Genomic DNA, 26,473 nt, shown 5'->3' on the forward strand with positions numbered 1-26,473 from the left:
TTTTTTCCCCACTGTATTACCATGTGTGTGTCGTTGATCGTCTTTGTAAAATAAAAATAGAATAAAGACAATATATCAGGACTTTTTTTTAGAAATGTATTTCCATTTACATTATATAACTTTATGCATATATACAAGATAGGGAAGGGGAGTCAAAAATTTGTACAATAATTAGGAAACTTCAAGGCAAGTGTGATGGATCTTTAGTAATAAAGCTCTTTATCCACCCAACCTGTAAAAAAAATGAATTGAAAATTAATTATCAGACTCATAAATTGTCCTTAACTCTTTGTCTACCTGCTTTCTACTGAACTTTTAATCATTTACAAGTCGAGACCATGTCCAATCTCAATCGATAAGAAGTCATCTAATGGAGACCGGAACATTATCCCATCCATGTTGATAAGAACTAATAATTAGAGATGAGCGAATATGTAAGGAAAATGATCGACAAACAAATTTGGCACGAATATGATACATTCAGATTCGTGATCGGTAACACGAGCATTTTTCTTAAAATCGGAAAAAGTCGGTAACATTCTGTAAAAGATAGAATAAAGGCCAGCAATTCATGTGCCTCGTTTAGTAAAATCACAGCGTGACAGGTTAGAATAGACAGAAAAGATATATACATATATATATATATTCTGTCAGTGGCATATATATATATACCGTATATGTATTACATAGATCAATTTTTTTCTTCTGTGTGCATGCACCGCCTGGTACTGCTGCCTCTGTCGGCTTCTGCTTCCGTGATGTACCTGGCGCTTGATCACGTGGGACCCCACGTGCTTCCAGCGTCGTCTGACCTTGTGGTCACTAGGCAAGTTCTCACGGTCAGCTGATCAGCTTATCGTGAGAACTGCAGTGAGCACCAGAGACCGAGCTACAAGTTCTGCTGTGTCTGGATGTCATGCTGAGTTGTGGCATAATGCCACTGTTCAGCCAAAGGCATCCAGATGTAGCAGAGCTGGACTCAACATGGGACAGGATGTATATCCTCTCTGCGGACAGGTATAGTATACTGTTAGAAAAGGAAGAAAGGTCCAGCTCCAGAAATTTAAAATCCAGGATTTTTATTGTATCATGTTTAAAATACATTCATGGCTGCTTGTGATCAAGTAACGGCAACAAAGTTCACCGCATGGGGATATTCTCCAGATCTCTGTACGCGTTTCGAGCACAAATGCTCTTAGACTCAGAGTGTCTATGTTTTATTACAATGTGACTATAGGTTTAGTAATGTATAGGTGTCTTATAGACGCTTCTCCATTACTAAACCATGGGCTTGATGTCAACTGAAAGGTGACATCAACCCCACAAATATTACCCCACTTGCCACTGCTACAGGGAAAGTGGGACGAGCCGGTTAAAGTGCCACAATTGGCGCATCTTTGGATGCGCCTATTGTGGGGCGGCTACGGGCTGCTATTTTTGGTGAGGGCCAAAATCCATGGGCCTCGCCAGCCTGAGAATGCCAGGCAACAGCTGTCTGCTTTATCCTTGGCTGGTTAACAAATATAGGAGGACCCCACACAATTTTTTTGCGGGGATCCCACTATTTTTGCTAACCATCCAAATTAAGCAGACTGCTGCAGCCTGGTATTATCAGGCTGGTAAGGTTCATGGATATTGGTTCCTTACTTCGCCTCCTGACGAAGCTGCTTTTGGCGAAACGTACGTCGAGGCTGCTGAGTAGGACTCCAGTAGGGGCATCTACCTTCACCTGCTAACACCTTGACTTCAGGTATACCTTTTCCCCTTTTGTAAAAGGGGTTTTTTGCATTATAGCATAGGTTACCACTTATTAAATGAGAGTAGGCTAATTGTTTCACATAAAATTTTTGTGGTAACCATATTACCATTTAACCTGACTATCCATCCAATGTGCTGTATTTTTCTGGCATCATAAAAAATTTTTGGGACAGGATTGATGTCTGGGGGATTTGATCTGGTTGTTTTATCATATGGAATTGTGTATTAGCAAACCAGTCATATTGCACTGTTTTTCTATTGAACCCCAGTAGGTTCATGCTCCTATTTTGTAGTCCCAGTTGTTTCTGTTATGTTGTCTCATATTATGTATCAGCCCTCACAATTATTGTAATGATCTTTTATTAAATATACCGTAAGTATTTTTCTAATAAATTTTGTACTATTGATTAACATCCTTTTATGGGGACCTTATTTCTATGTAGTTAATCTACTCTTTAGATTAAGTGTTCACATCTTGGTGACTTCATTGGTTCCTTACCAGCCTGAAATACGAGTCCCAGTAGTCTGCTTTACTCTGGCTAGTTAACATATATAGGGGGACCCCACGCCATTTTTTTAAATTATTATTTATTAAAAACGAGGGGACCTCTCTGTGCTTTCCTCCACTTTCTGTGTCATGTACTTCTGGCTGTGTCGCAAGATTTATCGTTATGTAAATTAGTACACATGCATGGCAAGCTGCGTTCCCTCACTTAATACGCATGTGACTAGGAAGATAATGCGGTTTTACCGCATCTAATGAAAGTCTATGGGTAATTTACACAGCGGAGACGGAGCATCTCCACTACATAAATTGACAGAGTAATAATAGTAATAAATTTTATTTCTATAGCGCCAACATATTCCGCAGCATTTTACATTTCAGATGGGACTTGTACAGACAATAGACATTACAGCATAACAATAATCACATAGATTATAACAGATACCAAGAGGAATGAGGGCCCTGCTCGCAAGCTTACAATCTATGAGGAAAAAGGTAGACACGAAAGGTGGGTGGTAACAATTGCCCTGATTGTATGGACCAGCCAACGTTAAGTGTGTAACAGTATAGACACAGAGGGCTAATAGATGCATAAAGCATGTGGGAACATGATGCGGGGACCCTGATTATGGAAAAACTTTTGACTGTGCCACACAGGGATAGATTAGGTTAATGTGTTGAGGCGGTAGGCCAGTCTGAATAAATGGGTTTTCAGGGCACATTTAAAATTGTAGGGATTGGGGACTAATCGTATTGACCTGGGAAGTGCATTCCAAAGAATTGGCGCAGCGCGTGTATAGTCTTGGAGACGGAAGTGGGAGGTTCTGATTATTGAGGATGCTAACCTAAGGTCATCAGCAGAACGGAGGGTGCGGGTAGGATGGTATACTGAAACAAGGGAGGAGATGTAGGGTGGTGCTGAGCCATGAAGAGCTTTGTGGGTGAGGGTAATAAGTTTGCAGTGGATTCTGGAGTGGATGGGTAGCCAGTGTAATGACTGGCACAAGGTAGAGGCATCAGTGTAACGATTGGCGAGGAATATGATCCTGGCTGCAGCATTCTAGAAAGATTGGAGGGGGCAGAGTTCGGTAAGAGGGAGACCGATTAGAAGAGAGTTACAGTAGTCGAGACGAGAATGAATAAGAGAAACAGTAATAGTTTTTGAGGAGTCAAAAGTAAGGAAAGGTCGAATTCTAGAAATATTTTTGAGGTGCAGATAACAAGAGCGAGCCAGTGATCGGATGTGGGGGGCAAAGGAAACCTCAGAGTCAAGTATGACCCCAAGACAGAAGGCATGTTGCTGGGGAGTAAAAGTGAAACCACACACGGAAATGTCGGGTATAGGTACATTAGTAGCGGGAGGAAACACAAGGAGTTCAGTCTTTGGCAGGTTTAGTTTCAGATATAGTGAGGACATGATGTTAGACACAGCATTTAGACAATCGCTGACGTTTTCTAGAAAGGCAGGTGTGATGTCAGGAGAAGCGTATAATTGGGTGTCATCAGCATAGAGATGGTACTGGAAACCAAATCTACTGATTGTTTGACCAATAGGGGCTGTTTACAATAAGAAGAGGAGGGGGCCTAGGACTGATCCTTGAGGAACCTCAACAGTAAGGGGAAGATGAGAGGAGGAGGAACCAGCAAAAGATCCAGTAAAGGAGCGGTCAGAGAGATAGGAGGAGAACCAGGAGAGAACTGTGTCCTTGAGGCCAATGGAACAGAGCATAGTGAGGAGGAGCTGATGATCCACAGTGTCGAATGCTGCAGAGAGATCCAAGAGAATTAGCAAGGAGTAATGACCATTTGATTTAGCTGTTAGTAGATCATAAGAGACTTTAGTGAGGGCAGTTTCAGTAGAGTATATAAAGAGCGGAAACCGGATTGAAGAGGGTCGAGAAGAGAGTTATCAAAGAGATAGCGGATAAGACGGGAGTGGACCAGGCGTTCCAGGAGTTTAGAGATGAAGGGAAGATTAGAGACAGGTCTATAGTTAGCGCCACAGTTTTGGTGGGATGGTTTTTTAAGTAGTGGATATATGATGGTATGCTTAAATGAGGAGGGAAAGATACTAGAAGAGAGAGAGAGGTTAAATATTTTAGTTAGGTGAGTGGTGACAGCAGGGGAAAGGGACTGGAGGAGATGTGACGGAAATGGGTCACAGGTGCAAGTGGTTGGGCGAGATGATGCAAAGAGCCTGATTACTTCTTCTTCTGTGACTGGTTCAAAATCAGAGAGTGAGCTAGATGCAGTGGGGGTGGGAGTACAGTGCATGGTATGAGGTGATTGGGAGATAATTTCCTGTAAGATCTGGTCAATTTTTTCTTTGAAGTAATTGGCCAGATCGTCAGCTCGAAGCTCCGTGGTTGGGGCCTGTACTCTTGGATTGAGTAGAGAATGAAAAGTGTCAAAGAGACGTTTAGGGTTATTGGACAGTGAGGTGATGAGGGTGTTGAAATAGGTTTGTTTTGAGAGGTGAAGGGCAGTGTTGTATGCTCTAAGCATAAACTTAAAATGGATGAAATCTTTGTGTATATTGGATTTTCTCCACAGACGTTTGGCGCACCTGGAGCACCACTGCAGGAAACGTGTTTGCAGGGTGTGCCAGGGTTGTCGCCATCTGTGTTGTGGTGTTCTGTGTATAGGAGGTGCAAATTCATCCAGGGGACATGCTGTAGTCCATCTCTGCAGATGTGCTACAGACATCTCTGAAAGCATAGTGGGCATGGGATTTCTTTAAATCCCATCCACTATGCTGTAGCAGCTGGACGCTGTGGGTTTGACGCTGCAGATGTACACAGCGTCCAACCCGCAGCGTTTACTGACCGTGGGAATATACTGTACCCCAATATATTTACAAACAGGAAATCACTTTTTTTCCTTCCCAAGAAGCCAACTTTCAAATAGCTTTATTTCAAGTCACAAAAAAGCGCATGCAATTAAAAAAAGCATCCAAAACCCATGCAAAAAATGCATTAAAAACGCAGGTTACCTGCCAGTGACCTCAGATGCAGATTTGGTGCAGATTTCACCTGTGTCAAATCCTGAGCAAATACTGAGCCATTCCTGACCATGAAAACATACCCTAATAGCCAAAGAAGGGGAAATGGATACTGGCCCCTCAGGCTAAAACCATCAGCTCTCAGCCACCCCAGAAAAAGCGCATGTCTAAGATGCACCAATTCTGGCACTTAGCCTTGCTCTTCCCACTTGCCCTGTTGCAGTGGCAAGTGGAGTGATAGTTGGGGGGGTTGATGTCACCTTTGTATTATCAGATGACATCAAGTCCCGAGGTTAGTAATGGAGAGGTGTCAATAAGACGCCCCATTACTAACCCCATAGTCACACCGTATAAACACACACCAAGAATAAAGTCCTGTAATTGAAAAAAATGACACAGACTCCTTTATTAATCCTTTATTAATTAAACCATACTTGCAACCTCGCCTAATTCCACTGAAGCCCTCATTCTCCTGTAATAAAGTTAAAATAAAAAAGCAACAATATACCATACCTGTCCTTCATTCTGTCCCATGCCGTAATCCATTTTTGGAGGAGAAATAGTTTTCAACCTGGGCGGTGCCAAGATGCAAGCTTCCAGGCTGAGAACCACTGGTGACTGAACTGCTGCGAGCGCAGCCTCAGTAACTAGTGGTGACATCACTGTGGCTGCATTCCCAGCCGGGCTGACCTCAGTGAGACACCCACTAGCACAATGAAAAAGTCACTCGGTGCAGAGGCAAGTTCATCGGGTGAATTTCAACTGCAGTGAACTCGGCCTCTGCACTGTGCAACTTTCTCACAGTAAAAAAACAGCTGAAAATTAGCATAAAAACCGCAGCAAAACCTAACTTCTTGGCAGGAAAAAAGCTGCGGTAAAAACGTATGTTTCTGGTTCATTTTTGGTGCTTTTTTTGCAGTTTTGGTGCGGGTTTTTTCATGCATTTTTTGTACAGAGGCGAGTTCACCGGGAGAATTTCACTGCGGCAAATTTCAACTGCGGTGAACTCGCCTCTGCACCATGCGACTTTCTCACGCTGCTAGCGGGGATCTCACTGAGGTCACCGCAGTTCAGCCCTTCTGGGAATGCAGCATCAGTGATGTCACCGCTAGTCACTGAGGCTGCGCTTGCAGCAGTACAGTCAACAGTGGTTCTCAGCCTGGACGGTCGCATCTTGGCACTGTCCAGGTTGAAGACTATTTCTCCTCCAAAAATGGATTACGGCATGGGACAGAATGATGGACAGGTATGGTATATTGTTATTTTACTATTTTTGGTTTATTACAGGAGAACAAGGGCTTTGGTGGAATTAGGCGAGTTTATAAGTATGGTTTAATTAATATTATTAAAGAAGTCTGTGTCATTTTTCAATTAAAGGACTTTATTCTTGATGTGTGTGTGTTTATACAATGTGGCTATGAGGTTAGTAATGGGGGCGTCTTATTGATGCCTCTCCATTACTAACCACGGGGCTTGATGTCACCTGACAATACAAAGGTGACATCAATCCCCCCAACTATCACCCCACTTGCCACCGCTACAGGGCAAGTGGGAAGAACGAGGCTAATACCAGAATTGGTGCATCTTAGAGATGCTCTTTATCTGGGGCAGCTGAGAGCTGATGTTTTTAGCCTGGGGGGCCAGTATCCATGGCCCCTTCTTTGGCTATTAATGTCAGCCCATAGCTGTCTGCATAGCCTTTGCTGGTTGTTATTTATAGGGGAACCCCATGTCATTTTTTTAGGCTCCCCCATTTTAATAGCCAGTAAAGGATAGGTATACAGCTGTGAGCTAATATTAACAGCCTGGGAAGCTCCATGGGTATTACCCTCTTCCCCGGCTATAACCAACAGCCCCCAGCTATCGGCTTTCCCTCTGCTGGTTATGAAAATTACGCGGGAGTCCACGCCATTTTTTTTCAGAAAAATAATCTTTTATTAATTAAATACATGTCCAGTAATTTGCACACACACTGTACTAATTGTATGTATCAATGACATCTATACATCTACCTATTCTAATTGTATTTACTATATGTAATCCATCTCTTCTATCCTGTCGGCTCCTGCTGTGATTTTACACTACCGTGGTTGCTGAATTGCTGGCTTTTCTTCTATGTAATATTACATATATATATATATATATATATATATATATATATGTCACTGACATCTATATATATCTATGTATTCTATGTGTATATATCTATTCTATTCTAACCTGTCATGCTGTGAATTTGCTGAACGCGGCACATGAATTGCTAGCTTTTGGGGGGACCCCAGCTGTGAGTTTTGCCTGGCTGGTTATCAAAAATACAGGGGAACCAACACAGTTTTTTAAAAAAATTATTTATTTACAGCGCAGGAACGGCTGATGCATACTCCCATCTGTCGCTCCTGCTCTCACTGTAATTAGTGGCAGCAAGTTTTAGCTGATGGGAACTGTAGTTGTCTTCTTACAACTCGGAAACCGTGGCTCTCGGGCCGGCGGGGATGATTTCACCGCCAAACAGAAGCACTAAGCTGGTGTTTCCCATGCTGACACAGCTCAGGAAACACCGGCTTTTGTGCTGTGCGTGTTCGGCTGTATTTAGCGATTAAATCGGCGAATATTGCAAATTCAACAATCGTGAGCTGAACCAAACATTGAAATATTCGCTCATCTCTACTAATCATTAGTTAAAGTTGGAGACTATGTCCAATCTATATAGTTAAGAACTATTCAACAATTAGAGGCTGAGACTATGTCCAAGTTATATCGAGAGGATGTCAATTAAAGGTCGAGACCATGTCCAATCTCTATCAATAAGAGCTAGTCACTAATTAGAGGTCGAGACCATGTCCAATCTATATCAATAAGAGCTAGTCACTATTTAGAGGTTGAGACCATGTCCAATCCATATAGATAAGAACAAATCATCAATAAGAGATCGGGTCCGTGGCCAGTCTATGTTGATAAGAACTAGTCATCAATTGGAGGCAGAGACCATGTTCAATCTATATCGATAAAAGCTAGTCATCAATCAGTGGTCAAGACCATGTCCAATCTATATAGATAAGAAATAGTCATCAATTAGGGGTCGAGGCCATGCATGTATAATCTATATCGATTAGAGCTAGTCATCATTTAGAGTTTGAGAATATGTCCAATCTATATTGATAAGAAATAGTCAACAACTGGAGGCAGTGACCATGTTTAGTCTATATTAATAGATACTAGTAAGCAATTAGAGGTTGAGACCATGTCCATTGTATATAAATAAGAACTTGTCAAAGGTTGGGTCTATGTCCAATCTTTATCAATAAGAACTAGTCATCAATCAGAACTCGGGAACAAGTCTAATCTATATCTATAAGAGTTAATAATTAATTTTAAAGTTGACACCATGTTCAATCTATATTGCAAAGAATAGCAATCTATTTGTATATTGGTAAGAACTAGTGAACATTTAGAAATTGTGACCATGTACAATCTATATTGAATGTCCATCAGTTAGAGGTTGAGAAAATATCTAATCTATATCATTAAGAACTAGCCATTATTTAGAGGTCAAGAGTAGAGATGAGCAAATTTGTTTGGATTCGGTTTCGAATATGATCGGAATCGAATATTGTTTTCAATATTCGTCGAACACGGCGGAACATCATTGGAGTCAAAGGGTGTAGAAATTACCAAATATGTTCGGAACCGATCATAAGACATTCGGCATGAATAGTGTTCTTATATGGCCCGAATATGTCAAAATCAGATTTTGGGCCAAAATCCAAACAAATTTGCTCATCTCTAGTCAAAAGTCAAAACCATGTCCAATCTAATTCTGTAAGAAGGGATGGTCATGAATAGATATGAAAACACATTTAGATCGTATTTTGACCAAAACCAGGTGTCCATTCAGTGGATGGTACGAATTCACATAGATGGACAAAATAAGGAGACATACATTTCTTGTTAGTGAGCATCTGCTATGATGATGTTGGACAATGATTGTCAATGTCATATATAAGAGCAGATTGTCATTCATGATCTACATGCTGCAATGAGGCCATCAACACCATTGTATCCAGATGTATAAAGCCAATGTTCTGTGCAGTTATATAGACATCATGTATCTGTATCTGACAACAATGATATTACACCAACCTTTCACACAACAGATACTTACTGCCAGGAAATTTTCTTATAAGAAGTTTTCGGATTTCGTCATAAACTAAGATAAGAACTGTGTACTCGATTCCTACAAACCAGTATTGAATTCTGTGAAAAATAATGAAACAGATATCAAATAATCAGTCCAGATTAAGAAAAATATGGCGTATAACGTGAGATATGTACGAGAGACATAGCCAGATCTGGAATTAGGGGAGTACCACATTAAACTTATGACTATACAGATACTTTAATGTCAACATCTAGCTGAAAGGCAGCTTCCAATTCTATAATTTCATCGTATCAGTGACAACCTGATGCAGCTTGAGAGCAACCAACCTCTGCTGCACCGTCATAAGGTGACATAGCTGCAGCAGTAGTTTATGATTAGGATAATTATTGCTGCGTAATGGTATCTACCACTTTCCATACACTGATTCTTACCGAATGGGCATAAAGTGTAAGGCTTCATTTAATCCAGGGACATAACAGAGAAGTACTCCAATGACAATTTGTGAGAGTAAGCCCACGAAGATGATCTTGTTCCTGTAGAAAAATATAAGAAGTGTAAAATTAGGATATACCAGGTTGCTTTTCTGCACTATTATTATGGTGAAGCCCCTCTTGCTTCTGCACTAGTAATGGCATCAATGTCTTGCTCTATATCTGGATACAAGATGCAGTAACTGGAGAAGTTTCTCCATTTTAATTTAGCTGTGTTGGCTTCTCGGTCTTCACCGCTTCCTCAAAGTGACCTTCCACAGTGGGACTGAGAAGTAACTATACATTTTTCTTTATAGTCATCCTGTCCTCTGTTTGCTTCCCGCTGCCTCCTCTACTCAGATTAGTGTTCTTTTCCTCCTGCTTCCAAGTTTCCCACTGCAGTGGAATGGGAAATGAAGTGGTAAGTCTAAACTGTGCCTCCCCTGCTTTTCCTATCCTACAGAATAGGAAAGGAAGATATAGCATAGTTTAGATTAGGGGCGGACAGACCATTGGGAAACCTGTTCAGCCGCACAAGGACCCAAGACATAAAGGGACCCGCTTACTCCTTCAAAGAAGCATGCAGCTTCAGATACAGACACATAAGGGGCCCTTGTATTATTCTTGCACACGAGTCATTTTCTGTCTATGTCTACCACTGGTTTAGACATCGCACTGCACTCCCCATGCCACTGAGGTAGCTATCTTGGAAGCAGGAGTATGAGGCAAATGGAGGGCACCAGGTAGGGTGACTGTACATAACATGAGAAATATATAGATAATATTCAGTCCCAGGATGAAGTATATGTTTGAACATATTTGTAAATGGACGTAACGTGGCATTGAAGTGTAAAAAGTCACACACTATACACAACCATAATCTGTCACTCACTTGAAGAACCTAAGAGGGGTTGGGCGGAGAGGGAAATTGTTTATTTAGGTCTGCGGTTTTCTAGAAACCTTGGATCTCTGATTTCCACTAATCTAGATTCCCTAATCGCTTCCATTTCTAAAGACCTTAATTTTTAAGAGGACAAAGAATTGTCCTGGTGGGGAAAATGTCTAGTAGCTAAATCAATATTCCTTCCCAAAATCCTTTATGTTTTCAGATCCCTTCCCCTGCTTATTTCCACTTCTTATTTAACTAGTCTGCAGACACGCCTTAATTTATTTATTTGGGGAAATAAAAAGGCCCGTATTGCTTCAAATCAGTTATACAAACATAAGTTACGTGGAGGTATGGGACTGCCTAACATCTCAGCTTATTATTACTTTAATCTTATTATGCAAAGTCTATGTTGGTGGTCAACTGGCCATATACCTTCATGGGCGAATTTGGAATTTTATTTTAATAAAAACTCCCCTCCTTGTTCTCTTATTTTGAATTTATTGACATCTAAGCATTTATCTCAGTCTGATCATCCGATTTTTATGGCTGCTATTGTGGCTTGGAGGAAGTTTTTTAAATTTGAAAGTGGTTTTTCTAAGATACAACTCCTGTTGAGGCTTCCTCTCTCTTTTCTGGCCTCTGTTTATTCATTCGATTTGCATTCTACTTGGGCTGACTGGGATATTTCTAGATTAAATGACATCTTTGATTGTCATAAATTTATATCATTTTCTCTTCTTAAGAATAGGTTTAGGGTTCCCTCCTCTGCTTTTCTTCACTTTACTATGTTGAAAGAATTTTTGACTCCACTGGTGACTCGTTGCCCTCCGCTATCGGAGCCAGCGGTCAATATTTTATGCAGCTCAGGCCATAATATTTTTTGGTCCACTCGTTATGTCTACCAGTGGTTCAACAACGATTCTGCATTTATAAAATCCCCATATATGAAAAAATGGGAATCGGTTTTGAATTTTTCTGTTAATCCAGATGTTTGGGAACAGACCATGTCTCTAACCTATTCTCCTACCATGTCTATGGCTCTCCATGAGTCCTACTTTAAAATCATATCGAGATGGTACTATTCGCCATCTCGTCTAGCTTTTATCAACCCTTCCACCTCCCCTCTCTGTTGGAGGGATTGCGGGCATCATGGTAGCCTTTCCCATTTATTTTGGTTTTGTCCACGTCTTCGGCATTTTTGGGACGACATCTCCTCTCTTTTTTCTCATATTTTAAATCAATCAGATTTTTCACTGACTCCTCAGTTCACCCTGCTCTCGTTGAATGCAAGTTGTTTGAATCCTCCTGTTAGGAAATTGGTTATTCATTTACTTTTGGTTTCTAAAAATGAAATTGCGTTTTATTGTAAATCCACTCGAATGCCCTCTTCTTTCGATATTATTGCAAAGCTGACTTTACATAAGTCATATGAGCAAAAATTGGCGTTGCTGAATGGCTGTCTTCCTTCCTTTTTAAAGTAATGGTCTCGCTGGCTGGAAATATTTCCATGAGTTTTTTTTATTATTATTTATAATCTGGTTGTTTTTTATTTTTTCTTTCATGTGTCATGAATGCCTCATGATATTGCATTTATGTATGCTCTGTTATAAATTGTTAATAAAATTGTTTGGAAAAGGAAGCAGGAGAAACGGATCGTCGATGGAGGCAAATAGAGGAAACCAGGTAGGAAGTCTATACATGAGAAATATAGAGAAACTTTTCAGTCCAAGGGTGAAGTATCACTTTAAACATAGTTATAAATGGATGTAACGTGACATTGAAGTGTAAACAGTCATGCGCTATACACAGCCAAAATCCGTCACTCACTTGAAGAACCTAGGAGTAATCAGTGTGTTCCGCCTTGTTTTTCGGATAAGTGTGTTCATCATCTGGCAGACGACAATGCTGATAAAGAAAGCAGAGTAGCAGTACCACTCCTGGTTGAGACGCTGGACGTAGGTCTACAAAACAGAGATGAGATCATGCATGTTACTTTTTGTAAAAAAAACTATTTTGCCATGTAAAGTACTAATGTAATGATCTGAAGCTAGGTATGATAGCCTGTACTGGGCAAAAGCAATAAGTAATGTTTTAATAATGGCACCCTTTAAATTTGCAAGGTCTAGTTTATGTGACTGTGTGAAATCAAGTGCAGATAAATTGGACCACGGAGTTTTGAGATGTGTATGGAAACAAGTATTTATCATAAAAAGGAAAGGGCCGTATATATTTCTCATACAATAAAGGGTAGGAAAAATTACCGTAAATACTATAGCAAACTTTAAATGTGGTTTCCGTGCAAAATTGATAGTTAGCCATATATTAGTAAATAAAAAATAGAACTGTAGGCAAAATTTTGGCATTATGTTGTATTTGCCTCAAGAGATAATCACATTTCTCTATTTTTTTGAGGTCTCTATTTTGCATTAGGAAGAGGAGTCATATCGGTTGTTGTCACCTTTGTATTAGCTTCTCAGAAACAGATGATAAATGGTTAAACGGTTGATGTAGTTCACTAAAAATCAACAAGACATTTTATTGGTGTATTAGTTCAAGCAAATAGCTGCACTTCCTGTTGCTAGCTATTTAAAAGGACTAACACAAAAAAACTGAAAAATAGTAATATCACTGGTAGTAAATTTAACTTACTGACCAAACTTTGGCTAGCTTTACAACATCTGATTTACTGATATTCAGCCAATTTTAGAATTTGGATGGAAATCCACTTTAATAAAGGTCCAGATACCTTGAGTTAGTGTCATGCATGCAGGGTAAAGGTTCAATATGCTGCCTGGGTATAGAAAGGTAGCTTAATTGTGGCTCCTGACACCCATCACTTAAGGCACATGATCCACCAGAAAGCCCTTGTCATGGTTGTGGACAGGGTTCCCTTCCCTGTCCTCGCAGGGTTAATTTGTGATAGCCTCCTTTTGGTTTGGGGAGGGCTATATGTACCCGCTTCCACCTGGGGATCCTTGTCAGTGATACATTCGTTCTTGGCTGTGTGGCTGACCCCCTGGTGTGCTTGCATACTGTTTTGAACGATTGCATCTAAGTGTATGACCCGGTCTGTTTTCTCGTTCTGTGCATTGCCTTGTATCTCTGTTCTGATTGTCTGTTTTCGGCTCTGACCTATCGCTTGATTATTTCTACTTCCCACCTGCCTGCCCCGTTTGTACTGCATTGCTATCTTCGGCTTCCTGACCCTTTACTACGTCCTGCCCACTCTTTGCGTCTCACCCCTCGGCACTACAATAACCTCCCGGCTTAACTTTGGCACGTTCTGACTACTCTCCGGCATCATCGCTACTCCGCCTCCGGCCACTCCCTCGGTGGTCACATGCTTCAGGTCCTGCGCTCCAGCAGGCAAGCTCACCGCAGCTTTAAGTCTGCAACAGGGTTGTTGATAGCCCACTAGTGACAGTCCTACTGAATAGGAGCTATTTGAGAGCCCTTAACAATATATTGCTGTCGCAAAGCAATTAACTATTTATTCACATTTCCGTTTTCCACAATTATACAGTTTAACCATAAAAGTTCCCTTGGTGTTTGGTTCCTCATGCTTACCCATTCCTGCCCATAACTGTCCTCCAGCTCATTGATGGTTTTGTCTTCCCAGTTGACTCGGAGTCCAAGTACAGTAGCTGGTAGGAAACCTTGTTCAGCCAAGACAGTGAAATAGTTCACAAAACCAGAATATGTTTCCATTGCAGCTGTGGGGCACATAATAACTATATAAGTAAGCCTCTTAGTATGGGACTTTTTCTTGTGTAGCCATTTAACATAACAATAAAAAAAATCCAGTTTTCGATAAAATGAAAATTCTTACCTATGTTAAAGTAGGAATATGACAGTAACTGCATGTTCACCAGTCGGTCTTTGAGTGGGTTACGTGGCTTTCTGCACATGATATCATTTTCAGCTTTCTCATATGCTAACGCTATGGAAGGGATCTGAGTGAGGGAAATAAAATTGGGGTCATTAGGAAATGTTCCGAACTTTGAGCAAATTATTTATCCTTAGGTTAAAAAGATGACATCTTGGTATTTACATACGTGGTCAAAATTGTGGGTACTCCTCATTTAATGACAGAAAAACCCACAATGGTCACAGAAATAACTTGAATCTGACAAAAGAAATAGTAAATAAAAAATCTATGAAAATGAACAAATGAAAGTCAGACATTGCTTCTCAACCATGCTTCCACAGAATTAAAAAAAATAAATAAAACTCATGAAATAGGCCTGGACAGAAATGATGGTACACTTAACTTAATATTTTGTTGCACAACCTTTTGAGGCAATCACTGCAATCAAACGATTCCTGTAACTGTCAATGAGACTTCTGCACCTCTCGACAGGTATTTTGGCCCACTCCTCAAGAGCAAACTGCTCCAGTTGTCTTGTGTTTGATCGTTGCCTTTTCCAGACGGCATGTTTCAGCTCTTTCCAAATATGCTCAATAGGATTTAGGTCAGGGTTCATAGAAGGCCACTTCAGAATATTCCAATGTTTTCCTCTTAGCCATTCTTGGGTGTTTTAAGCTATGTGCTTTGGGTCATTATCCTGTTGCAAGACCCATGACCTGCGACTGAGACCAAGCTTTCTGACAATGGGCAGCAGATTTCTCTCTAGAATCCCTTGATAGTCTTGAGATTTCATTGTACCCTGCACAGATTTTAGACACCCTGTGCCAGATGCAGCAAAGGAGCCCCAGAACATAGCAGAGCCTCATCCATGTTTCACAGTAGGGACAGTGTTCTTTTCTTGATATGCTTCATTTTTCCGTCTGTGAATATAGAGCTAATGTGCCTTGCCCAAAAGTTAAATTTTTGTCTGATATGTCCATAGGACATTCTCCCAGAGGCTTTGTGGCTTGTCAAAATGTAGTTTGGCAAATTCCAGTCTGGCTTTTTTTTTATTTTTTCAACAATGTCCTCCTTGGTCGTCTCCCATGAAGTCTACTTTGGCTCATACAACGATGGATAGTGTGATCTGACACTGATGTTCCTTGAGCTTGAAGTTCACTTTTAATCTGTTTAGAAGTTTTTCTGGGCTCTTTTGTTACCATTCGTATTATCCGTCTCTTTGATTTGTCATCAATTTTCCTCCTGCGGCCACGTCCAGGGAGGTTGGCTACAGACCTATGGAGCTTAAATTTCTGAGTCACAGGAACATCAAGCTGCTTGGAGATGGTCTTATAGCTTTTACCTTTAACCTGTTTGTCTATAATTTTCTTTCTAATCTCTTGACACAACTCTGAGACTCCCTTCCTCTGATCCATGTTGAGTGTGATACACACCATGTCACCAAACAGCACAGTGAGTATCTGTAGCCCTATATACAGGCCTACTCACTGATTCCAAGATTGTAGACACATGTGATGCTAATTAGTGGACACACGTTGATTTAACATGTCCCTTTTGTCACATTATTTTCAGGGGTACCATCATTTCTGTCCGTCCAGGCCTATTTCATGAGTTTTATTTTTTTTTTTTTTTTTTTAAATTCTGTGGAAACATAGTTGAAAAACAACTGACTTTCATTTGTTCATTTTCATAGATTTTTAATTTGTTATTACTTTTGTCAGATTCAAGTTATTTCTGTTATCATTGTGGGTTTTTCTGTCATTAAACGAGGGGTGCCAACAATTTTAACCACGTGTGTATTAAATTTTCTTTCCAATGAAGACTTGTATATATCAGTGTAAGAAAAATACACATATGTTCCAAAAAGTCAACTTACAATGTCGGTTCCCAATTCTATGAAGAGAATGGTGATGGTTCCGATGGGCAAAGGGCAACTGATGATCACGTAGACCATAAAAGGAATCATCTCCGGAATATTCTTGGTCACTGTGTATGAAATGGACTTCTTCAGGTTTTCAAATATCAAGCGTCCTGCGGAAAATCACATTCACTAGCGATTGGGAAAATAAATGGAAAAAATTTGGCAAATACATCGAAAATAAAATCAGAGTTTTAGAAGAATAATAATCTCCACTCCTCAGAAACGTATGATCTTGCTGTAAGGCAACTGGATATAACACAGGCTCTCTCCTCTGCAAGATTTGTTCAATATTATTTTGGAAAATGGATCAGAGGTTTCCTTCTTACAGCATAATAACTTATGCATTATATCTAATTTGCTACTTTTTTTGGATCAATAGGAGAAGCAAAGTTTTGAAATGTACCACTTCCAAGTCCCTTCTCATTGACATTATCCTCCCCTATTCTCTGGCTCAACATAATATTAAATATAGTGTAAACCTACTTCTTAGTTTAAAACCAATTTATTAATGCACAAATTGCAGAAGAAATAAAGGAACTTTCTAGAGCTACTCAAATGATTGAGAAGTTTCTATTCCCAAAGTGACTATTTTACCTTCTTCCACTCCGGTCACAATAGAAGCAAAGTTATCATCCAAAAGAATCATGTCGGCGGCGTGTTTAGCAGCATCAGAGCCAGCAATTCCCATTGCAACACCAATATCGGCTTTCTTCAATGCAGGGGAGTCATTAACACCATCCCCAGTCACTGCCACAATGTTACCCTGAATATAATAGATATAATATATTCTGGTTGCATACATACTTAAGCATCAATTGTTTATCTTTAAAAAACTGTGATGCAACTTACCAATCTCTGACATCCTTCGACAATGAGAAGTTTTTGTTGGGGTGAGGTCCGGGCAAACACAATTTCTTTGTGATATCTTAAGATGTCATCCAGTTCATCAGAGCTCAAGTCATTGAGTTCACCTCCAGTCACCACAATGGTGCAAGCATCTCTGTAATTAAAATAAACTGGTCAATATGCTAAGAAAAGGGGTAACACAAAATTACAAAGATGATTTTCCAAAAACAACCACATCTGTATGAGAGTTGTGTTTTTCGATGCTAAACAATACCTCCCAGTTGCTTGACAGCATGCTTGGAAAGTCGAAAAATCCATAATGTACTGACCTAGGATTAACGCTTTCGATAGGGATTCCTAGTCTTTTGGAAATATCCTCTACTGTCTCGCCAGAACTTGAGATAATGCCAACACTTTTTGCAATTGCTTTGGCCGTGATTGGATGATCTCCAGTGACCATAATAACCTGCCATAAACAATATAGGTTATTAGATATATTTAGAGATTACTAACTCCAGATATTACCATGATCAATATTTGGAGATACTAACCTTAATGCCGGAACTACGACACTTTATGACTGCATCAGGAACAGTGGCACGAGGTGGGTCAATCATGGAAATGAGGCCAACAAAGCATAAATTATCTAGAGGGAAATTTCCACTTTCAGCATCAAATGGGTAACCAGGGCCATATATGGAGGCAGGAAGCATTAGTTGACAAAAACCTGTAGAAGAAACAGAACATATTTAAAATCTTGAAAATATGAAGATTCTTGGTCTCAATCTAGGTTTTGAAGAAATCCCCAGATTGTCAGTGAGAAGTTGCATATACCTACCAAGAACTCTCTCTCCCATACTCCCCAGCACAATGTAAGCTTGTTGAAAATACTCCTTCATTTCATCGTCCATTGGCAATTCCTGTCCTCCAATCATAATGGTACTACATCTATCCAAGATTCGTTCTGGGGCACCTTTCATCACTAACAAGTAACCATTCTCAGCAGGATCCTCTGGTATATGAATAGAGACCTAAAAAGTAAGAAAAAAAAGTCAATTGCCAATAACTTATAACCCCATAGAGAGCTTCGGCATTGAGGTACAACCAGGTTCATCAATTACCTGGTACTTGTTGCTGGAATTGAATGGGATTTCCAACACTTTCTCATTTTGTTCCCTAATATCCATGACTTTTCCAAGAACATTCTCTGTAAATTTCAATAAAGCTGCTTCTGAGGCATCTCCATTGACTGACCTCTGCACACAATAAAAAGCAGATAAGATTTCAACTTTTTTATGTTGGGATATGCTAAAATGACCCTCAAAGATATGTTTTATGAAGGTAACCCATTTGCAAATGGGATCAACTGATCGAAGGAAGGTCTTGCTAACCTAATCCTCACATTCCCTAGGAAAGTATGTAATACTTGAATTGGCCAGGTCCTCCAGAAGAGAAGTTCCTCTTATAAAGAAGAGTAACTTATTATTACTATTTTAGCGCTATTTATTCTATGGCATTTTATATGTGAGGAGGGGTATACATAATAAAACATACAATAATCTTAAACAATACAAGTCACGACTGGTACAGAATGAGAGAGGACCCTGCCCGCGAGAGCTCATAATCTGCAAGGGATGGGTGAGGATACAATAGGCGAGGGCAGAGCTGTTCGTGCAGTGCTTTGGTGGATCGGTGGTTACTGCAGGTTGTAGGCTTTTGGAAGAGGTAGGTCTTCAGGTTATTTTTGAAAGTTTCGATGGTAGGCGAGAGACTGATATGTTGTGGTAGAGAGCTCCAGAGTAGGGGTGATCCGTGGGAGAAATCTTGTATGCGATTGTGGGAAGAGGAGATACGAGGGGAGTAGAGAAGGAGATCTTGTGAGGATCGGAGGTTGCGTGCAGGTAAGTACCAGGAGACGAGGTCACAGATGTTTGGAGGACACAGGTTGTGGATGGCTTTGCATGACATAGGGTTTTGAACTGGAGTCTTTGGGAAATGGGGAGCCATTGCAGGGATTGACAAAGGGGAGAGGCCGGGGAATAGCTGGTGGACAGGTGGATTAGTCGGGCAGCAGAGTTTAGAATATATTGGAGGGGTGCGAGAGTGTTAAGAGGGGAGGCCACAGAGCAGGAGGTTGCAGTAGTCAAGACGGGAGATGGTGAGGGTATGGACTAGGGTTTTTGCACATTCTTGGTAGGAGGAATGTACGGATCCGATAAATATTTTTAAGTTAAAGTTGGCTTGGATATGTGGTTTGAAGGAGAAATCAATGTCAAGGATTACCCCGAGTCAGCGAGCGTGTGGGACTGGGAAGAGAGAGCAGCCATTTACTTTAATGGATAGGTCCGCTGGGCTGGTCGTGTGACTCAGGCTGAAGGTGTAAACGGAGAAGAGCAGGGGCCCTAGGACTGAACCCTGCGAGACTCCGACAGATAGGGGGCGAGATGAGGAGGTGGTGTGTTAGTGGGAGACGCTGAATGTCCGGTCTGTTAGGTGTTTAGGTAAGATGAGATCCAAGATAGGGTCAAGTCAGTGATGCAACGAGATGAGAGGGTCTGTAGTAATAGGGAATGGTCCACTGTGTCAAAGGTAGAGGACTGGTCCAATAGGACACAGTATTGTCTCTTGGCTATGGTGGTTAATAGGTCATTGGTGACACTAGTTAGGGCAGTTTCAGTGGTGTGATGCGGCTGGAAGCAAGATTGTAAGCGGTCAAAGAGGGAACAACCATAATGACATCCCCTACTAGAACATATGGACTGGCTGTCTTTGTGAGACAGCACCACAGTTCAATTACATATAGGTGGGATGTATATAAATGAATATGTACCTTGTTGATTTTGACTCCTTCTTGATCAGCACAGAATTCAGCTCGGTTACACAGGGTGGCAATTCTAGCAAGTGATTGCCAAGTCGGAGAGCTTTGATCAAACATTTCACCTGAACAGACATACAATTATCAAGGGTTACCTTTATATTCCTCAAAAGATGTTTGGTGTGCCGTGGGGAATCCCATTATCTACCTTGTAAATGTCAAAAGATTATTTTTCTCTTACCTGTCTGCTCTTCACTGGTATCTGCATTGTGGATGAAATTATCAAACCACATATGTGAGACAGTCATCCGATTCTGGGTGAGGGTCCCAGTTTTGTCAGAGCAAATGACTGAGGTGGACCCCAGAGTCTCCACAGCTTCCAGATTCTTCACAAGGCAATTCTTCTTTGCCATACGCTTTGCAGTCAAGGATAGACAAACCTGTAGGGTACACATTTAATTAGGAAGGTCATATAGTTTCAAAAGAAGTTTGCATGAAAGATAAGATTGTAATGGATAAATTAACATGTACTACTCACCGTTACAGTTGCTATTAGTCCTTCAGGCACATAGGCTACCACGATTCCAATGCAGAATATTACAGCATTGAGGGCACTATATCCCATGGCAACGGAAATAATGAAGAAAACTATGCCAACGCCTACTGCAAGACCACTGATCAAGTGCACAAAATGCTCGATCTCCAAGGCAATGGGTGTCTTCTGGTTCCCGACTTGTGAGGCTAGTGATGCAATACGCCCAATGACTGTACGGTCTCCTGTGTTAATTACTATACCAGATGCTGCCCCTGTAAAGCAAGCATGAAATAGTAGACCAGATTTAGTGCCTCTTCTCTGAACATAAAGTAAAGGGTATGAACTAGAGAAACTTCAAATCATGATTTTCAGCTCACCTTCCAAGCAGGTTGTAGAATAGAAGCCCAAATTTCTAGTCTCTAGAGGGTTATCATCGGTACACTCCATGCCACGAGGTTGTGCTTCTGATTCACCGGTGAGGGATGAGTTGTCAACCTAAACATTAAAAGTTACAGGTCATTCTCATGACTCAATGGTTTCTGAGATTTCATCTCCTTAGCATGATTCATACAGAATTCAAAATTGTCTAATTTTCTTTTCTCACCTTACAACCATGACTCTCAAGTATTCGTATATCAGCCGGGATTTTATCACCTCCTTTAATAAAAACGATGTCCCCAGTAACAAGGTTCTCTGCTACCATCTCGACACGTTTACCATCCCGAAGAACCAAAGCTTGCTAAATCAAGAAAGAAATGCACTAGAAATATATCTCATCAACAATCATTCTACAAAGTGATAAGGAAAAGAAGGATCTTCCAAACGCAAATAGTATTGATTTTTATTAAACAATTATTTTAAAAAAGCACAGAATTAAAAGAAAGGAGATGGTAAACCATACAAACAGAAAATACACTGTGCAGAGGTTATAGTAAGAATCACTCCATTTATAGGGGTTTATACATATAGAGCATGTAAACTAGTAAGTACCTAATGTAATGATCCTAGTGCAGGATTTAGACCTGCATGTCAGGGGTTAATGGTTGTGGCCTCTCTTTGTATCAGGGAGGTCTTCTTATAGCCCTGAGAAGCTCCAAACTCTATCAGTTATACTTTTGCCCTCGGCTGAGTAGTTTGACCCTTGTGTGCTTGTGCCTTGTGCCTGCTCCGTGTTTGATTCCCTGTTGCTGATCCGGTCCATCCTCCAGTCTTGGTTTGTGTCTAGTGATTCTGTACTATTTGCTGCCTGCCTGGTACTTGACCCCTGCTCCGCTCTGACTGCCCGCTTCGTCTATCCCTCTTGTACCTTGACCGCCCTTCACGGTTCTGACCCCTGGCCTGCATCTGACTCCTCTTCTGTTATACTCACTTTGGTATCGTTGCTGCCCTCTCAGTCCCTTCCTCGGCTTGGCTGACCTTTTCCTGCCAGCACTCTCGGATGTCTCCCCGGTGAGTGTTGCGGCGGACTCCACCCCAGTCCCGCTCCCTGCGGTCACATGCCGCAGGTCCTGTGATCCTGTGGGTACGCTCACTCCCAGTAGCCTGCAGGGTGCAACCTGGCCCCGCTTGTCTCAGGCTTAACCAGATCCGTGCTGTGTGCACATCACCGGTTAGTGCCTGTGACACCTAATATTGATGATGGAAATATTTGTTGCAGTCCTAATCACACTAGAAATGCAATATATGTAGGGAAGGTGACCTGACGGACGGACTTACTGGTCAGATTTAAAAAGTGAAAACAGCTAGGAAAGTGTAGGTGACGTGCAGTACCTTGAACTGACATTAGAGGGCAGGGAGGAGTGTGAGCATAGGACTTGACATCAGCTTAGGGCTAAGAAACCGTTGGTCATGGGTGCGGAGTTATAAGGAACCGGGAAAGTTATAAATTTGACAGGAGGGTTCCAGAAAGTTCCAGTCCCCAGGGGGAGCTCAAGTGACGAAGAGACTGTGACAGTTGCTGCACTGTGAGGAAAACCCAACCAGGGGGGCTGAGGAGAAAGGAAGTCAGGGGGGTGGTCCTGACATAAAGTACCGCAGTATAGACGAGGTTCCAGGTGTAGGACACCGTATTTGGAACGACGTTTAACCAGTAAAATTACTGTTGGTGCACAGGCCTACGGCGGCCACAGTGATGGAGCTGTCAGAAGCGTCGCAGAGTGTAAAGGGGAAGGTACGTACATATACGTCACCGGAGAAAGTACGGTGTCGCAATGTGTTCTATAACCGGAGAGCTGTGAAGAGAAGTGCGGTGTGCTGTGAGGCCGTCTGGCGGACGGCGAGAGAGAGAATAAACTTGGACCTGTTGCACCCGAAATTTGCCTCCAGCTTGTGTCTGTACGTCTCTGCGCGGTATACAGAGGGACCACACCCCAGCCCGGCCTAGCAACCCTACATATACATCATAGTGAACATTCAAGACAGTAAGGATTAATATTCAAGAAGCAAAGTCCTGAGTGCTTAATACATGTACGTGATGCTGGTGACTGTCCCATGTGTGTGGTGCAAACCAAACAACTTGGATATTAGAAATAAGGTTATAATAGCATGATCCCAAACCATCTGGTAGTAGAGAGACCGGGGGCAATACAAATATGGTTTACTAAGCAGATATCTAAGCAACACTCAGTATAGGCATACAGACCAGAGCTTCAACCTGCAACAGTGGACCCCATTAACACATGTTTCGGCGGTTCTTCCTCAGAAGGGGTGCAACTTTTTAAACATAATTATTTAATAAAAATCAATACTTTTTAGACACTATTTTGCATTTTTTAGGATCCTTCTTTGCCTTTTCGGTTCTTAGTCTTTACAGTCCTCCGTGTTACTATTTAGGGTACAATAGGCTCTTATCATTCTACAAATTCCCAGTAGCGCTTCTTACCTGAGGCACCATGTTCTTAAAGCCAGCCATAATGTTGGTACTTTTAGCTTCTTGATAATATGCGAAGAGGGCCGTCATCACAACAACTGCGATCAGGATGATTGCCAACCAGAGCTAAAGACGTGGAGGAATCATAAGTCAAAAAATACATACAGAATAGAACCACAGCATTCAGAATACTCAACCTATGATCTTGTAAATCAAAATCTATTGGTTTTCTTACATTGTCTTTAGAAACTGTAGGGTCTTGGGCAGCTTGAAGGCCATATGCCAGAAAGCACAATGCAGACGATATCCAGAAGACAATGGCAAATCCTCCACCCATTAGCATCAAAAACTTAACAATTTCAGGGGTTCCTTTTGGAGGTGAGAGCTTGTTAGGTCCATCTCGGGCTAAAAATTCCTGACCAGCTGCTGTACTCAAACCCTTGAAAAAGAAAAACACAATTGATAAAATATTGTACACCCTTTTATATTTTACTGTACTGAGAGTAGGATCGATACATGAAATCACAAAATAAGTTTTCATCATTGTGTTAGAGATATGTCCACTCCTGGAATCCCTCACTGATCTGTGACAGAACAAGGCAGTAGGTTTCTAATTCGTCTGCAGCGCCACCACAGGTGAAATGAAATATTACACAGCTTCCAATGAAATGAATAGGCTGTCCATGTAATAAATGGATATGGCAGATCTTCCAGAGTGAAAGACAGATTTTGTATCAACTCTCTTGGCTCCATCTAGACTTTCCATGTAATAAATAGATATAACAGGTCCCCCAGAGAGAAGGGCAGGCTTTGTACCTACTCCATTAGCTCCAACTACTAGTTAAGAGTCTAAGATAATGGAGCGCTTTCTTCTAACTCAGAATGACCTAAAAGCAGATTTTGGAAATGGGCTTTCTAAATGAAGAAACCACCTTTAAAACTGACCTGTTTGATATCTACTGAGTATTTCCTCTGTAGTTCATCGATGCTCAGCTTGTGTTCGGTCTAGAAAAAAAGACGATATGGTCATTACCAAACCTCCCAATATCTGTATTTTATTCTATATCAGTTTTAATTCGCCATCACTTACAATCTCTAGCTCCTTTTTCAAGTTTTCTACTTTCTTAGCATTCTTCTTTTCTTTAATCCTTGACAATATATTATGCTTGTTTTTCTCTTTTTCTGTTTTTTCATTCATGGGTTTGTTGTAAATGTCGGGTGGCTCCTGTGGAAGGAAAGAGGACACAGGATGGAAAAAGTCTGGATATTACACTTATAATTATAGGTAATAAGTAATATTATATATTATAAGGAATACATGGGACCATTAACTCTCTCTCTCTCTCTCTCTCTCTCTCTCTAGTTCAAAGAAAAATTGTAGGCTTTAATCCAGCACCAAGTGGTGAAATGTTTCGACCTCACAGCAGGGTCTTTGTCAAGCACAGTGTTACCATAGAATAGTGCACTTTTTATACATTTCTCTTCAATTTACCAATATGCAAAAATTAGCATACATGAAATATAAAGCATAATCAAATTGTATAAAAAATTACATTGCAGCAATTAGGTTACTTTCACACATCCGTTTTTGCTATTCCGGCGGCGTGCGGCGAAAAGCCGGAGTGCCGTAAGCGTCCCAGAACGGATGCATCGGAGAGAGATGCGTCTGAAGTTCCGGCGCTCTGTATGGGCATGATCCGAGCATGCGCAGAGGGAAAATGCCGGAAAGCGGTGGCCGGATCAGGCGAAAGACTGATCCGGCGGCAGGAAAGTCCTCATTCGCTTTCATTGTGACACAGTGCCGGGAGCGCCGCATCAACGCTTGTCCGGCTTTTTACGCCAGATAAAAAAACGTTACAGCATGCATTCTGTCCGGCCGCCGGACACCATGTTTTTGCCGGATCCGGCAAAAAACGGAACAAATGCTGGCACATGCGGCACGATCCGGCGCATGTTATGATCTATGAGAAAAAAACGCATCCGGCGGTAAAAAAAAACGGATCCGTTTTAACACACAATGTGTGAAAGAGGCCTTATTGGGAAGAGTTTCTATCCAGGGATTCAACCTTTAAAAACAAAAAAAGAAAATAACAGTATTTAGCAAATAATAAAAAAATCAAAGGATAATGAACCAAATTTGTCTCAAATAAATACGAATACAAACACAAAAGTATTAATTGCTAAATACTGTTTTTTTGTTTTTAAAGATTGAATCCCTGGATAGAAACTCTTCCCAATAATTGTTGTGTGTCCTTTCTGTATATCGTATAAAGTATATGAGATAAATTTAATCCCAAGGCCCGAATTTTGCTAGTGACATCTGGCACCCAGTTTATATGGTGAATGTTTGCTGGCATGTGCATTTAGCCCATAGTGCATAGTGGTGACATAGGGGTTAATCCCCTCTGTGGTTGCTGTCTGTGTGCTGGTTCTCCGCCTCTGTTCTCTAGGGGACATGTGGCGTAGTGCTTGTGGCTTATGCACAGCCATTGGTTTGAATGTTTTGGGTGTCCGGTTCATCACTTAATACGATCACTACAAGTGCTCCATTCCATTTAAGTATTGAGATTTATCTCTTTTATGAGGAAATGCTGTTTTCGCTTATGAAATACTATGTGGGCATAGCACTTGTAGTGGTGGAGTGGGGCGTGGAAATGCCTAGTGAGTGTGTGCGTTGACATCATCGCTGACATCACTGCCGAGTGGCCAATCGGGAGTATCTGATTACTGACATGTTCAGTTGTGCTGTTATGGTGGAACTACAACATGATGTATGGGTCTGAGTGTTCCAGGTGATTTATAATGCTTATGCATTTTAAATATCACATAGGTGTTTC

General features: G+C 41.1%; 1 protein-coding gene across 1 annotated transcript; it reads right to left on the reverse strand.

Moving 5' to 3' along the window:
- Positions 1-203: 203 nt before the first annotated feature.
- LOC141084932 (potassium-transporting ATPase alpha chain 2-like) lies at positions 204-24,848 on the reverse strand. Its single transcript, XM_073569879.1, has 22 exons — positions 24,727-24,848; positions 24,582-24,641; positions 23,872-24,075; positions 23,649-23,762; positions 21,372-21,506; positions 21,145-21,262; positions 20,771-21,039; positions 20,474-20,672; positions 20,248-20,357; positions 18,539-18,673; positions 18,256-18,448; positions 17,969-18,144; positions 17,747-17,883; positions 17,421-17,571; positions 17,166-17,334; positions 16,527-16,681; positions 14,612-14,735; positions 14,350-14,495; positions 12,610-12,743; positions 9,855-9,956; positions 9,427-9,518; positions 204-232 (listed from the first exon to the last, which is right to left on the reverse strand). Exons 1-22 carry the CDS (start codon positions 24,832-24,834, stop codon positions 204-206), a joined length of 3,060 nt encoding a protein of 1,019 aa, XP_073425980.1. The 5' UTR covers positions 24,835-24,848.
- Positions 24,849-26,473: the final 1,625 nt, after the last annotated feature.

The sequence above is a fragment of the Dendrobates tinctorius genome, unplaced genomic scaffold, assembly GCF_039654945.1.
Source record: "Dendrobates tinctorius isolate UK_male_01 unplaced genomic scaffold, ASM3965494v1 ptg000028l, whole genome shotgun sequence".
Lineage (NCBI taxonomy): Eukaryota > Metazoa > Chordata > Amphibia > Anura > Dendrobatidae > Dendrobates > Dendrobates tinctorius.